This window comes from Strix uralensis, chromosome 3, assembly GCF_047716275.1.
Source record: "Strix uralensis isolate ZFMK-TIS-50842 chromosome 3, bStrUra1, whole genome shotgun sequence".
Classification (NCBI taxonomy): Eukaryota; Metazoa; Chordata; class Aves; order Strigiformes; family Strigidae; genus Strix; species Strix uralensis.
The window spans coordinates 111,057,573-111,073,903 of NC_133974.1; the positions used below are offsets into that span (position 1 = coordinate 111,057,573).

At 45.5% G+C, this 16,331-nt stretch overlaps 1 protein-coding gene across 1 annotated transcript in view; it reads right to left on the bottom strand.

Moving 5' to 3' along the window:
• Positions 1–360: 360 nt before the first annotated feature.
• The window catches only part of LOC141941347 (TOG array regulator of axonemal microtubules protein 2-like), a 33,338-nt gene continuing 17,367 nt past the window's right edge, over positions 361–16,331 (bottom strand). The window contains 12 exon segments of the mRNA XM_074863907.1: positions 361–722; positions 1,873–2,031; positions 2,034–2,076; positions 4,695–4,798; positions 5,733–5,850; positions 6,727–6,885; positions 8,116–8,351; positions 8,933–9,038; positions 10,683–10,806; positions 12,878–13,042; positions 14,201–14,360; positions 15,296–15,489. Of these exon segments, the coding sequence (XP_074720008.1) occupies positions 489–722; positions 1,873–2,031; positions 2,034–2,076; positions 4,695–4,798; positions 5,733–5,850; positions 6,727–6,885; positions 8,116–8,351; positions 8,933–9,038; positions 10,683–10,806; positions 12,878–13,042; positions 14,201–14,360; positions 15,296–15,489 (1,802 nt within the window). The 3' untranslated portion in view covers positions 361–488.

Here is a 16,331-nt window from a genome sequence, read left to right on the forward strand (position 1 = left end):
ACTGCCACGGTGTGGAACAAAGTCCAGCAAGAGCAAAGAACCTCCACCACCCTTCCCACCATGCGTTCCAAGGAAAAAGCACATTCCTTTCATCTTGTTTTCGTGGATATAAACTTAATAGAAAGCACATCATAGAAATTCAATTCAATAAAAACAAAATGCATGCAGTTTCCCAGGAGGAAGGGAGAAAAATAATCATGACTGATGTTAGTCACTTCCCTCAAGCTCTTCTGGCAGGAACTTAAAATAATCCCTATAATGTCCTCTCTACTGAATTAATAATCAGACACATGATCCAGGTGATAAGCAGCATCCATTCAGCCGCACATCACAACATCGTACAACAGATTGGGATAGAGAGAATGCAGGCAGGACTTCATAATCATCTTGCAGCAGCTGGATACTTCCACAGATGACAACAGCTATCAACAGACTCAGTGTTCACTTAACTCCAAGGTGGAGAAAGCTGCAGTTGAGGAGAGCCAATGTCAGAGGTCAGCCTTACCTAGGTGAGCAATGGCTGCTTCCAGTGCTTTCACAGCTGCAGCATAAATCCCCGAGTGCTTGGAGTTCAGGTTGTCGATGACTGCTGATACCAGAGAGAATAGCACTGGGTGTAAGGCATCTTTGAGCACGGGTATTATCAAAGCCAGCACCTCCAGCGCCTGCTGGTTCACTTTCTTGTTGCAATCCTGAAGTCTCAGGACAAAAACATCAAAAATCTGTTAAGAAAACAAACGACATGAAAGTCTTTGTTTCAAGAAAGGATGTAGAAACAAGTACCCAGCAATGCAAAAGAGGAATGTAATCCTTTCTGTCAGGTCAGCGCTTGCCAGCACGATTTCATTGTTCTCCTGTAGTGGTTGCACAACCTCATGCTGGTTGAAAAGATTTTCATCTTTTATTAAGAGGTTTGGGTGGGGACAGGATAGTTCATGTGGTGTTTCTCTTTACCTATAAATCACTAAATTAATCCCATTTTAATAATGCAAAATAGTATCTTTGGTATAGAGGTATGAAACCAGGTATTTCTGATGCCCAGTTTTCTATAAAATTGTCTCAAGTACTGAGGATAGTTTTGATTTTGCCAAAACTGTGGCTGGATGAGATCCCAGTTTTGTTTTACCTGTCTCAGAACCTGCATCTGGAGGAGTGCAGGGCTCTGATGAACTCTTCAGGATCCAGACCATTTGCCTAGCTAACAGGTAGACTTCTGAAATTTAATGGGCTGTGCAGTTCTCATTAGAGCAGGTTCAGTCCCTTGGCAGCCACATTATCAGGCACCATTTCCTGAAAAAGGGGAAAAAAGCAGCTGCTAGGAGAAGAAGGAAGAGAAGATCTGTCTCTAGCCATTTTCCTCCTCTTTCCAAAGAGAAAAAAGGACCCCCAGGAAGAATAACAATCCCAAGCAGGAAAGGGATGAGGACAGAACTCAATAGGCAGAGTTGTGTCTGCACAAGACAAGATAAAGTTTACAGGAGCATCCTTTAAAAACAAATATTTTTTTTTTTTTAAATCAACCCACCCTGATAGTTCTATCTCCCATCCCAACCCATTTTAGTTCTAGAGAATAATTGCCAAGCTTTCAGAGGCTGGATTTCCTTTATTTCAATCTAACTGGTTGTAGGAGACAGCAGAAGCTACAGCAACAGTACATTCTGTCATCATCTCATGAACAGCACCAATAGGCACCTGCCATCTGGACTGAAATTCCTTGCCCTGAAGCCTGGAGTTGAATTAAATTATTCTGGGTAAGAAGGGACCAGCCTGTCCCAAGCAACATGTAGTGCCAAGACACACTGAGTTAACTTTACTGGTACAGGCTTGGGAAGGGAGCTAACAGGAAAGGAGCAATAGAGAGGCTCTACATACCTGGAAAATGTTAGTGGAGACGAACTGGGGGCTGCTTTTGCAGTGATCTAGGAGGAGCACCACTCCCTCCCTTCGTGCCTGAAAGTCCTTGGCTGTCAGGAGATTGCAAAGCTCATTGAGCTGGTCAGCTTCTTCCACAGCCCGAAGAGACGTGCGACCTACTGTCTGATGGGGTAAACTGAGTACATCAAGTCAGACTTCAAACTGAAAAACAAACACAAGGGAAGACCTTTTGATAATATCTTCAGTTTTTTGTGAGGAAAATATCTCAAGAAGACCTCCTAATGATGTGATCTCAGCTACATCCTGACCTGAAAAACAACTTGATCTCATGACAATCATTACGGGAGGTAATCTGCAAGTAACATTATTGCTAGTGCTTACTCAGAGAAACCAAGGCACCGAGGATGGGATTCATCTCATTTGTCTTCAGATGTCTTCCCAGGTACTCGTCTAGCATCCCTTTGTGGGGAAAAATAGGCACTACTTCAAAGTTTAAATGCCTCATCTTATGGGAGGTGTCTGTATTATAAGGAAATTAGTTACTCTGGAGAAGTCTCTCTACAACAGGTATGGGAATCTGGATAAACAGCTCAGATGCATCTGAACAGATGAATCCTGCCCTGAGAGATTAAGGGCCATATCTGAAAGGATCCAGAGGATCAGTAAGAGTACGTGCTGGGTTTGGCTGGGATAGAATTAATTTTTTTTATAGTAGCTAGTATGGGGCTGTGTTTTGGATTTGTGCTGAAACCAGTGTTGATAATTCAGGGATGTTTTCGCTATTGCTGAGCAGTGCTTACACAGAGTCAAGGCCTTTTCTGCTTCTCACCCCACCCTGCCAGAGAGCAGGCTGGGGGTACACAAGAAGTGCGGAGGGGACACAGCTGGGACAGCCGACCCCAACTGACCACAGGGATGTCCCACACCATATGGCATCACGCTCAGCATATAAGCCAGTGGGAAGAAGGAGGAAGGAGGGGACGTTTGAAGTGATGGTGTTTTGTCTTCCCAAGTAACTGTTACACATGATGGAGCCCTGCTTTGCTGGGGATGGCTGAGCACCTGCCTGTCGATGGGAACCAGTGAATGAATTCCTTTTTTTTCTTTGCTTGCACGTGCGGCTTTTGCTTTACCTACTAAACTGTCTGTATCCCAACTCACAAGTTTTCTCTTTTAACCTTCTGATTCTCTTCCCCATCCCACCTGGGGGGGAGTGAGCAGATGGCTGTGTGGGGCTTAGTTGGGGTTAAACCACAACACAGAGATAAAAATAGAAGCCAGACATCCCACCACTGCGCTCACATTATTGCTTCCCCAGGTACTGTATCCAGAGCTTAACAAACCCAGTGGGAACAATTCTCTTGGATCAACCTCTCTCTGACATGAGCATGGGGAGGTCCCAACTATGCTAGTGAGGCATGTGGTCACCTTCCTGCCACCACTGAGCGCAACAGAGCTAAATAAATCCACTCTGTTATCAGAGGAGAACAGGTACAAGTAGATCTCCCTCTGGCATGGGCAGACAGCAAGTACCACATTCCTATCTTGAATGCTGATTGCAGCACAGGGGAAAAAAACATGCTGTCCACCAGACAACTAGTAATGGGTCTGAATGACATGAATAGCTACAGAAAAAGTCCACGTTGAGATGTCTTTTGACCAGAACTACTCAGGAATTGTCTTGCTGGTACTGTTTGAGGGTCACAAAGCCATGATTCAGCCAAGGCAAGCCACATGCATGGAAAGTGCTACTTTGGGGAATGGCATCTTTGTTCTAGACTGGGACTTCTCATGAAACCACCCATCTAAAAAAGACTCCACTCAGGTAAGAACAGCCTGATTGAAATTACTTGTCCCAAGTCAAAGAGGACAGACGTGACCCTCTCACAGCCTCCACAACACTGTGCTGGCCACTGCATTGGATCTTCTGAGCTGCAATCAGTGGCTGTCTCTTCCTCTCTCTCACTTTTTGTGGAAAGCCAGACAACTTGTGTTCAGCCTAATGCAGAAGTAGACATTTTTTATCCTAGAAGATTGTGAGACTCTGAAATGTCAAATGACTGTCTCAAAGCTTGCTTGAGTCTGTGCAAACCTCAAGGACAAGCTGCGGCCTTTGGATTAGTCTAAGGAACGTCACCCAAGGAAGCAGGAGTGTATCGAAGGATGCACCCCCCACTCCCTTGCAGTTGCATTGTCAAACTCCTTACATAAGCCTCAAAGGGGGAGACACCAAATGTTTATCACTGACTCCATCCTGTAGCCATTTGTGACTCTATTGTTTACGCCAGACACCATGCATGCATTGCTAACGGACTGATAAGAGGCGAGCATTTCATGCCCATGAAGCATAAAGTCAGCAAAAACCTGTGGGACCAGAGGAAAAACTAAAGGTGGGCAGATATGCTAATCATCTGAGACGATGAACTTCAAAGGCAACAGAAAACTCTGCTGCGTGCGCACCCACCACCGAAGAACTGAAGACTGAGGACCAACGGGACACCGCTGGGTACACGGTGGTGACTATTCTTGCAGCTCTATTCCAGATGCTTGCCTGATTTCTGTCTTTTCCTTCCATTCTGTCCTATCGCTACCACTCTTCACTAATAGAAATGGTTTGGGTGTACAGCATGTGACCTCGTTTGTGTCTTAATCTCACTCTTGGGATCATATCGAAACCTCCCCTGACACTGGATTGGGACAAAGATTTGTAGGGCAAGGAAGCAATCTCTGGCACAGCTCCTCTCCACCAGATTTTACTGAGGAAGAGACATGTAAAGCTTGTCATGTGCTTTGTCAGATATAACACAAGTGCTCAGTACCTTTCATTAGAAGACAGGTTTTGCTGGGCCGTCATCAAGCTGCTCTTCCTAGACTTCCTGGGGGCCTTCACAGATGGAAGGTCACATTTATGGTCTTCTCCGCCCTACATATATATAAAAACCCATGAATTTATAGAAGATAAAACAAGAAATTACTTGTTTAAAACACAAGTTATAACCAGGACCACTGCTACCAAGAAAGCCTTAGGAAAACACTTCATAACTTAGACAGGGAGACAGGTCAGAGATTCAGTGACGTCTACTATTTGTTTTCAATAACCCAAGGCTTTGGTGCTACCATAATGGGCAGCCGTGTAAAATCCTGAATTCATTAGTCTTGAGCACAAATGGGAATAATGCGAACTGGTGGGGAACAAGCATCCTTAAAGGGAATAGCGAGAAACTTTTGGACTGTCTGGAGGGTGGCCCATTGCGTTGCAAGTGGATTTGGTTCTCACTCACTCTCCCTGTTCCTGCACAAAGGCACATTCCTTTCTTGAATGTGAATGGAGAGGAATGGGAAAAAAAGGGTTGATTTTCCACTGGATGCTGAATTCACAAAGCTTCTTCCAGCTCCACAGTGCGTGACAGCAGGGCAGTGTTGCCAGAATACAGACAATAGATGTACTAACTGTGATTGCCTTGTGCATCTTTTGTATATTTGGAAATTTTCTTGGCACTACTACTTCTTTGTTGCTAAGACTCTATTAGCTTATCAGAAGCACTATTCTCACTGCCTTGCTTCATTTGGGGAGGGTGTAGTGTTGGGTTTTTTATGCTTGAAGGTAAAACCATTTTCTCCTACTTCCCTTTCCTGTTTGTGGCTGATATTCAAAATACACCCACTTTATTTCTAATGATACTACTTCCTTCACTGTCTGCAGATAAACAGGCTGAGGATCAACAGTTCATTCCCAGGAGCAAAATGATTCAGTGGAAGAAGAGTGAGATTGGTATATTTAGATTAGGTACATTTAATCTCATATTAGCGATGTCAGCACTTACATAAAGGAGACATTTCTCCTGCCAAGCACTTACTTTCTGCTTAAGTCTTGTCATAACATCTATCAAGTCACGTGAGGGGACAGACTGTTTCAAATACGTATCAAAATTTTTATGACTCATCAATACAGTCAGCATCTTCCGACCATAAGACCTAACACAGGAAAGAGAGAAATGAATACAGACTATTACTGTCTTTTCTCCCTTGGGAATAAACAAAGGAAACGTGTTAAGAGAATAAGCTGGTATTTTAAATTCATCATTGTGCAATACCTTCATGAGAAGGTTATTACCTATTCAGCAAAGAGAGATTATTTGCCTTCACTTGGAGTCACTGCACAATGCTGCCAGCTGACCACAAGAGGAAAGAGGAGAACACAGGGCAACAGGAAAATTCAATTTCACTCTGAAATTGTAATTTATCTTCCTTTAACTGGCAGAAAAGCCAGGGCAAATCACCTCATGCTTACTATTTATTATTCTATACTACATGTATGCACACAGGCAACTGGTTGCTCATGTGTTCTTGCCATCTATTAATGGGAATTTAATAATCAAAATAGGGATTTTTGGTTTGGTTTTGCTACTATGAAACTACACCTATCTTAAAGAAGAAATTTGGAGGTCATTCAGCCACAAGATGACAACATCATACAATGATTGGCAAGAACAATTTGTGACTATCATCGGTAACTAAATCTGCAGAAAGGGGGTAGAAAGACTGAATACGTTGGTTAAAGACAGCTGGAATTTTTCTAGGACAGTCTTAACCTTATCAGAAATAAATGCTTGGGGTCCTTCAGTGATGAACATCAGCCAACGCTTCAGCTTTGCATTGTGCACATAAGACCAAGCAAAATTGTTTGACTGAGTAATCTGAGCTCAGCTGATCTGCATAAAGAATCATTCAAGTCACAGGAATTTGGCAATGGTCCTCCTTGCTGGACAACCTCATCTTATCCAGTACAGTCATTTCCTGACAGATATCAAACAGTTTTCATATTTTAGGAGGTGAAATGAAGATCATCACCTTGTGTCCGGGTGACAGTCCTGAGCAAACCTCACCACTGTGCACACCAGCAGCTCAGTCCTGTCACGTGCACCCGACAGGAGCTTCCCAGCTCCAATTCGCTCCACCGCAGTCAGTAGGTGTTTGGCCGCACACCTCCGCACCAAGACGTTGCAGTGCCTGGAAACAAGAGAACAGACAGTGGAGCAGAGGAAAAAGGAGGGCCAGAAGCACAGGCCTCAGCCATAGCATGCTCCCCCTCATTGCTGGGGGAAGGAGCCGTCTGTTCTCCCTGCACTTTTAGCCACCTGTAGAAGATCCTGTCCTCAGATAAAACCAAAATTGGCATCGTACAGAGGGACTACCTGCAAGGAAGAGGGAGGAATTCAATCTCCCTGGACTATCTGATACTCAATTTCTTTTCCCAAATTAACTCTGACAAAGAGGGAAATGAAAGATAATTCATGCTGACTCGTCAGAGGGCTCCCACTACACAGACAGAGCTGCAGCAGGATTGAAGCTTATTCCACCTGTTTATCTCCAAAATCTGAAGACCCTTGAAAAAAAAAAAATGGGGCTGAAAACCCTGTGGGGTATGAAGCTGCAGAATATCCAGCAATGCAGCCAGTTTGTTCTTTCAGGCTTGGCAAGAGGTACATTTGAGTGTTCTACCCTTTTCAAAAGGATAGCAGTCATTTTAGCCAGGTTGTCCTTTCTAGAGGGTGCGTGTCTGAAACTATCAAGCACAGCACGAATATTTTAAAGCAGCATTTGCTTCAGCTGTCCCATGGGAGTCGGCCTGTGAAGGCGCCTGTAAAGTGACTCACCATCTCAAGGCGAACATGCAGCGTGAATCTGTATAGAAAGTGGAGCTCTAAGGGCACCACAGTCAGACAGACTCCTCTCATCAGGAGCTGCGCCTGCTGTGCAAACTGTGCCGCACCCAGCAGGTTCTCCCTGATCTGCTCCGTGTCCCAGCAATTAGCCTCCTCATTTCTCAAGTTAATTGCATAATGATGATGCATGGGTTTTCCCAGTGCCTCTGTGGTTAGCGTTGTGAAATATCAAAGGGCGCTCACTGCTGGAATTGCCACTGTCCCTCTTCCCACAAAGCCACAGGCTACGTCACCACCCTTTGCAGGGACTTTCACTTCCCCATCATTCACCACGTCTAGGCAGTGTTGACTGAGGAAAAATAGGCTGTAGTAGGACAGAAGTAGATGTCAAGAAGGAAGGAGCAAGGTTGATCAGAGAATCTAAGTGCTGAGTTCACAGAAGATGCAGGAGAAAGGACCCTTCCCTCCAATCATTCCCCTTCTGCCTCCCATCCCTTCCCCTTCTGCCTCCCATCCCTTCCCTCTGCCCACACAATTTAAGGGGAAGGATATCACTAAGAGAAGAACAACATACTGGACTCCACTAGCCATGAGAGCAGTCATTGCTCGTGCAGCAGTCACACTCTTCACCATGATATCCAGGGATTGGTCGGCTGCTTTCTGAATGAACTTGCTGGAGTCCCCCATCCTCTGGAGCAAGACCTGAGCAATCCCATCCACCTCATGGTCCATGTGCTTCTTCATGGTCCTGAAGAGCTCTCCAAGAGTGCTGATGGCAAATTGAGACACCTTCGAGCGGAGGTTGTTCACCTGGGCAAGTCATGAAGGGAAATGTAAGAATCACCTTGTAAAGAAAATATGTTCCCCTAGACAAAGGTCCCAGGAAGCAACAAGACTTCTTGCTGTGTACAGCTGGAACATAAGAGCATGGTAAGCGCAGAAGACCACAAGCACAGAAACACGCTTACTCTGATAGCAACTTCTTCTCTGGCCTCAGGACCACTTCTAAAATACAGATATCAGGAAACACTGGAAAATAAATACCTGCAGTCAATCCCCCAGGATGCTGAGGAGGAGGCAGTGGGAGGAAGCTGGGAGGCAAAAGCTGCCGTGTTTAATTACAGCTTGGGCAGAGACCTGGGCTGTTGCAAATCACCTGATCAGTGTCTCAGATTCTGCATTTGTATATGGCATAGCTCAAAGAGGAGAGAGACAGATGTCCAGTGGATATAGCTGTATGTACAGACAGATCATAGAGATAGGTGACATAACTATTAGAAAAATGAGTAATGAAGGCAGACACTGAGCACACATGTAGATGAACAAGCACATATCTACTCTACAACCCATGTACAAGGTACAAGGGACGCAACTGAACACAACATTCTCACCTCTTTGGTAACTGCCAAGGAAACAGCATGAAGCTTAGAAAGAAGGACTTCTGAGTGGCAGACAGCCAGGCATCTGATGCTGAAGAGTCCCTTTGCCTTCTGCTCCCTGAAAGGCAATTACCAAAAAGATTGATTTTTCTCACCACCCAAGAACTAGGCAGCACCCTCTGAAATTACCAGAGTGTCAGCTCAAACAAACAAAGGGAGGTGCTTCTCATACAGCACTTAATTCAGTCGTGGAACTCGTTGCCACAGGATGCTGTGGCAGTCAAAAGCACACATAAATCCAAAAGGCAAATAGATGCTTTCAGAGGGGATGGGTTAATTTGTGACCGTTAAACAAGACAGCCTTTCTGAAATCCCTGGCACATGAAGTCCCGATGTTGCTGCTTCCTAGAAGCTGGCAGACTACGCCGTGTTTCTGCTGCTTGCACCCTCCCTGTACCCCGTCCCTGAGATACAGTCCCATCTGGCTGTTACTGGGGCATTTTCCCTCTCCGCCATCCCCAGAGGGCAGTTCAGGAGTGAGAGTCTGCACTGCCACTCCAGAGATGAGTCTGCACTCTGCAATCTAGTCCACACGCCGTACACACACACCTGCCCCACCCCATCCCATCCCACAAAAAAAAGGCAGTATGTCCTAAAAGATTGCACACCTGGGCAAGAAGAGCCAAAATGCTGGATTTTCCCTGCTTAAAATAACACCCACAACAGCAACATGTTATTTAAAAGTCGTAAAAACCCACCTCTTTCAGCACTTCCTTTGTGAAAGACCTGAGCTGCATGAAGGCACGTGATGCAGTCACTGGTTCACCAGGGCTGCAGGCAAGGACTGGGAACCCATCCCCACTGGGGTCCCTGAGTGTAACCCAGACCCCCCACACCTGCAGCAGCTCTCTGTACCTCACAGGTCACCACACAGGAACAGGGAAGAGAAAGGGGAGAGGGGCAAAACAAAGCAACCGTGGAAGATTGTTCATGGTTATCCCAGTATGAATGGAGCCCTAGTGTGTGCTGACCCAGAAATCAAAAAGACAACCAATACTATCTGAAATTTGTAGAGCCTCCTCCTGTCTACGTCTGATTTCAGGACACACTGTGATTGTCAACAAAACATCTTTGGCCCATATTAAGCAGTGAGAAGGCAGAAGTTGAATTCTTAAAGTGCAAGATTCTGAAAGGATTGTTTTTTCTTTTGCCTTGTCTTCTGCCATGAGGTCTTCAGAAGAAATGACAGGCTGAGCAACTCTGCACCACATCTAAGTTCATCCCCAGAAATAGGAACTCCCTGTAAGCACTCCTGGGACTCACATGCAGGAGGTCACAGGCAAGCCCCATCTCCTGCTGCTGCTGCCAACAACAGGACCAGAGATAAATCCTTACTCAGTCCCACCTGGGCCAGTGACCTGAGGCCCCCAAGACTCTAAACTCAAGACCACTTCTGTCCTGCTTCTGGCTTCAGCCAGCAAATCACATTGTTCCATAACTTTCCCTCTTCCCTGAAGATTTTGTTTGCAGTTACGTGGACCAGAAGGCAAAGCTAGGAAACAGCATGGACCTGCTGCAGCTGTAGCACTGCTATTAGGACCAAGGCAAGTAAAAGGCTGCTCTCGCACCTTCATACTGTGACTGCTTTGGAGTAGTTTCACCAGTTCCCTTTGGACATCTGGGCTCAGAGGCACTAGGAAAAAACCTTTCCAGTTTAGCTTTACACTGAGAGGGAGAAAGAGTGAACAGGGGTCTATCTTACCAATTGTCGCTGCTGAGCCCTGTGAGTGCTTTGAGCAGCTCCTGCTGTGGCTTAGGGACGGGTCTGGCTTCCCAGGTGTCCCCACACTCCAGGAAGTCCAGATCATTGGCCAGCAGCGAGTTTGCTGTAAGGAGAGGGTCAGACATCAGCATCGCATACCCCAAGGCAAGGCACCCCGCCACCGAGCAGACCGCAAGCCAGTCTCCCAGCCAAGACTACAAACGGGTGCAAACTGGCATTGGTTCAGAGACTTCCCTGCTGTCTGGCTCATTGCTTTCCCCAGCACCCAACCATCTCCCAGTCACCCCCAGCTGGGCACCAGCTCCTTGTTTAATCCTGAAAATTGCACACACAGAGCCAGCTCCCAAGTCCATAGAGGTACCACAGCCAGCCTGCAGATTCATAGTGCCACAGAGGTCATGCTCACTGGGAGCCACTGCTGCCCAGTGAAACTTGCTACCCTGGGAGTAAGCTCCTGAGATGTGCACATACCTCCCTCTATCACCTCCCTGTAACCTGGAGCACTGGGAACAGAGACACGCTGTAACTTTCCGAGGAAGCATCTCCAGATGCCCTCAGTGAGCACCAAGCCTGAACAACTGAATCCTGTTGGGCTCGGGCGAAACCCCAAGGAGCAACCACCAGGCAACAGTGATACCTGACCCTCTAAATCTGACAGTGCCTCTGTTTCCATTTACTTCAAATATTCTAGACAGAAGGCAGCTGATTGCACGTACATTTTAGCATACTGTTGGGAAAGTAGTAGTTTATGGATTTTGCTATTTTCCAAGTGTTATGAATATTTACTATTTCAGAGGTACCCACTAGCTGTATTTCGAAGATGCTGAGGTGAAATTTATTTGTTATCAAATGTACTTGTTTGCAAACTGCAGTGCCTAAGCTTTCTCTTGTGGAAAAATGCAATTTCTAGTCGAGATAGTTGTGACAAAAAAGCCTTCCAAATGTGAACTGAGAATAAAAATATGTAAATATAAATGCAAATTGTTGGCAAACACATTCTCTTGATGATAAATATACAAGGTATAAGAAAATTCAGATGACAAATGCATTTGTTATGAAACCTATTTGTCATCAGAAGCACCACAGGTCAAAAATTTCATGTCTTGCACTCAAAAGCTCATTTTCTAAAGTGTAAATGAAAACACCTGAGCTGTCTAAAAGTATTGAGTATAAATATTGCACAGAATCTAGATGAACTGCTATGGACTCTGTAGGGTTTTTATGCTACCTTGCATGTTCTACAAAGTACAGAGGATGGAGAAACTGTAAAATCAAAACTATTCAGGTGGGGCCTAATTTGGGTGTCACCAATATCCCTGTCAATGACATCAGTGATGTCACTGCACAAGTATGTAGATATACACAACTATATTCAATATGAATGGAGAGCCACGTCAGGATAGTTCTGGTCCATTTTGAAAAGCAGAGTAGCATCACTAGAAAAGAACATTCAAAGTATCATTCCTAGCTCCCTTTTTCTTAACTCATGCTACTCAGGATCATAACACAAGGTAGGCTACCCACAAAGGAGAGACAAGAATCACTGCAGACTCACTATCTGCTGTATATTTACTGCACGTAGCAAGAAGCCTGGGACGACCGGACAGCCTCTCCTGTATGTTGTCTGCTACACACAGCCACCGTATTTGGGTGGGGGGACAGAAGAGGCACTGCTTCTTCCCAGCTTGCGTGGCAGGCGGTAGGATGGGAGAGCCTAGAAGCCGTTAGGCACTTGTAGGTCCAACAACAGGATTGTACCAAGTCACTAACTTCCATGCAGAGACAACCCTTGCTGTGACAGCAGAAAAGCTGGCTGGAGAGCCAGACAGCAGCACAGGCAGAGGGCCAAGATGGTGAGTGGCTAACTGATCACAGTGGTACATGTATGTGCACAGTGAGCACCTTGCCAGGCTGCACCGGAGCTCAGCCCTGCAGTTACAGCTGCCTCCCGGCAGCAGTGTTATATTTTGGTATGGACAGAAGCTAGAGCTTAAGGCTTTACCACTACTTCATTCAGCTCAACTTTCCAACGGATCTGTAAGCACCAACTGCTCCAGTATCACTAAGCTGGAATGGATCCAAAGTAGGTTTGCTGTCAATCCTCAGAACAGTCTTTGGACCTAAGATCCTACCTGTGGTTAAAGAATGAGGTAGTTTGTGCTCCTTGTCCTCACCTGAGGATTTGCGCGGGAAGCTGTCACCCTGGCTGATGACAGGGATGCTGGGAAGTGGCGGCCCGTTGACCCGCTTCCTCAAGGCAGTACCAGCGCGCTCTCCGTGTGCGTTGCTCGTGCTGGGAGACATGAAATCTGTCCCATTGACAGGCGGTGGGCCAAAGCCTGCAGAGACCGAAAAGGACCTTGTAAAGTGGAGAGTGACAGCTGTGGGCTGGGAAAGGTCTAGAACTCTTGCTGGAGCTGGGAAACATCCCTTTGTTGTCCCAAACAACTCCCAGCATAACAGTTGCACACTAAAGTGGGACAGTGATCATAGAATGATGGAATCGTGTGGGTTGGAAGGGATCCTTAGAGGTCATCTAGTCCAATCCCCCTGCAATGAGCAACAAGATCAGGTTGCTCAGAGCCCCATGCAACGTGACACTGAATGCCTCCAATGATGGGGCATCGACAGCTTCTCTGGGCAACCTGTTCCGGTGTTTCATCACCCTTATTGTAAAAATATCTAGTCTAAATCTACCCTCGTTTAAAAGCGAATGCAGTGATGCTTTCCCTAAGAAATGAGGAAAACTCAGTACTGCTTTTCTTTTGCTTTCCTGTTTCAGAGGCTGGATAGGGAAGTTACATTTCTGGGGCTCCCACCTCAGCACTCCTCACCAGTATACAAAATAATAGCAAGAAAAAGAGCAGGGAACCTCGTCCAATGCCCTTGGGCTGAGTGCTGACTCTTAAGTTCCCTGCTGCTGCACTCATGGTAGCACATGCAGCAGTCCAATCAGAGCCCACCAGCTGTGATGAAGTCAGTAACACTGCTGGCTCATGGGGGTAAGACATAAGCACTGCCTAAGGGCTCCAGCGCAGCTCTGCAACGTGAGATCCTCAGCAGGGAGTGGTGTGAGCAGCATAATCTGTCCTATCATGTGATCAAGATCGTTTGTGGTTTAATTAGAAATAATTTGTTTCTTCCACCTTGGTGTGCACCTTGGTTGAAAAGCATTCTTTTGGACTCACCCATTCACCTTTCCCGGAGGCTAGACTCAGAGAGTCTGAAGCCCCGATGTAGTTTGCAATACAGAATTATCTAGTCTGAAAGATAGGAGAAGGGGGGAAGGTGATATTCTGTGACTGCCTCAGTGTGGGCCATGGGCAAGATGCTTCATGCCTCTGTATTTTTCTTTGGAAAATGGAAATAAATCCTATTCTAACTTTCACTCAGATGCAACTGTAACAGCCTTCCAGTGTGATTTCATAGACATTTGCAACACTATTTAAAGAGCAAGCAAGTGAACAAAAAGGCCCACAACTATAGTAACCACTTACTTTCTTTGGCTGTATCCCCAGGGTCAACACTCTGTGTAGGAAGCTGCAAGGACTTCTCCTTTTCTCTCTCTTTCTCCCTCTCTCTACGCAAAATCTCCATCTGTCTCATTCGCTTCTCGTCTATTTTCTTTTGAACTGACTTGGACAAGGTAACATGGATCTAGTTGCAATGAAAATACATCATGGAGCATAAAGATTGATACACGAACCATATAAAACACCTCATCAGGAACACGGTGGTAGAGTGTCATAGTCTTTAATGCAGCTCCATATACATCCCCATAGTTTCAGAAGAATTTCTCCTGTCCTCACCTTGGCATACAGTTACACCCAGTGATGTATAACACTTCAGTGCCATAACCTTCCACTGGCCCAAGGTACTGTTTCTCAATCTATGTCAGGAAGCCCTGCTTGAACCAAGAGCGTCAGAGGAGTGCTTCCAGACATATGAAGAGCTCACGTTACCAGTGAACAGGCAGTTCAGTTCCTACAGGCCAGGGCCGGGGAATAAAAACCATCTGCAATAACCAGCAGTGAGAGGTAATTTGCTGTTTCTTAACACTCACAGACAGTAATCGCAGCTGCTTCTCACGGACTCAAACGCTCTCTGAGAACATGAGTCCAAAAACGGAGTCATGTGAAAACAAGTTGGAGAAACATTGGTCTTAATGAATACAAAAATGAGAATGAGAGAGCTGCGAGATACAGCAAGAAGGTAACCAAGAAAAAGCAAGCTCTTCCATTTTAGTTTGCAGCCTTGCTTATTACACTCAACATTATAATCTTTGCTTCGGTGCTTCCGAGCATGCACTTTGCACATGTTCACTGATGTGTAACTTGCTCTGCCGTTCAGATCTGCTCTAAATTGGCCTTCGTACATAAAGAATACTTCTCATGTAACTTTACCACCATGTCTCAACCAGTGACTTCTGCACCAGTGAAAATACTCAAGCAATTGCTCTGTAGCTGTCAAATGTATTCCCAGGAGAAGCTGCTCCCCAAGAGGGGAAGATACTGATTTTCAGTGACATTTTGTGCTAAGCACTGAGCAGTCACTGAAGAGGAAGGCTGCTCACCCCTGTCCTTAGCCCTTACCCTTCCATTGTTGTACTTCAAGTCGTCATCACTCAGAAGGGAAGGGTTCATGAGATGATCCACCTCCTTGATCTGCCTGAGTGGGGGGCCTGTTAACGGGGACAACACAGTTTCACATAAATGTCCAGAAGACTTCAGGCCACCATCAACACGATGCTGGAGAACAGGCAGGATGGGTTCCAGAGTCTGGAGCTCTGATAAGACATGGATATAGATTGTGTGTGAGAACAGCAAGGTACATGTAACCTCTCCAAAGAGATGGGGTACTACCATGGTGCACTGGCAGCAGAAATGACATTACTTTGTTGGCCATCAGACTCAGAACTACTGCATGATACAGGCCTCAGCCCTTGGCTTCTGGTGAGCAGCTTTGCTTCACAAAGAAGAGCAAAAAGATGGAGATTGCTCTTGACAAAAGGGTTCTTATCTGTTCCTATCCATTTTGATTTTAGTAAACATCCTCATTTTCCCAGTTACCCCTGTTTTTTAATAGCTATATGCCTTTGTAGAGAGGAAGAATCAACATTCCCTCTTCTTTGCTGGAATATTTTAGAGGGCATTTAAAGAAAAGCTTAGGATTGCTAGAGTGTTACCAAAACCAGAATTGTGTTCTTGAAGCTAGAGAATTTGTTTTCCCCAAGGAGTTTCATTCTAAAATGTAGCAGATCAGCCCACCTTCCAGGCAGCCTGACTAAAGGCTGATTTTCTTAATGGGAATAGCACAATGCAGCTCATTCTGAAATACTTTCCAACACTGCTGTTAAAACTCAGAGAACTAATCATTCCTTACATGGCTTCACAGATGATAAAATCATGTGATAGCCAAGCAGTAAAAAAGGAATAACTTTCTTAAATCGGGAGGTTTTATCCCTGCAGAATGGTCAGGTCAATAAGAAGAGAGAAAAATGGTTTCATGATATAGCTCATTTCTAGTCCAGAATGTATCCAGCAAAAATGTCACCTTACTTACTCAGCAATAATTCTCCCTAGTTGTACTCAGCTTCCTAGCTGCATATCAGCAATAAAGGAATCATTC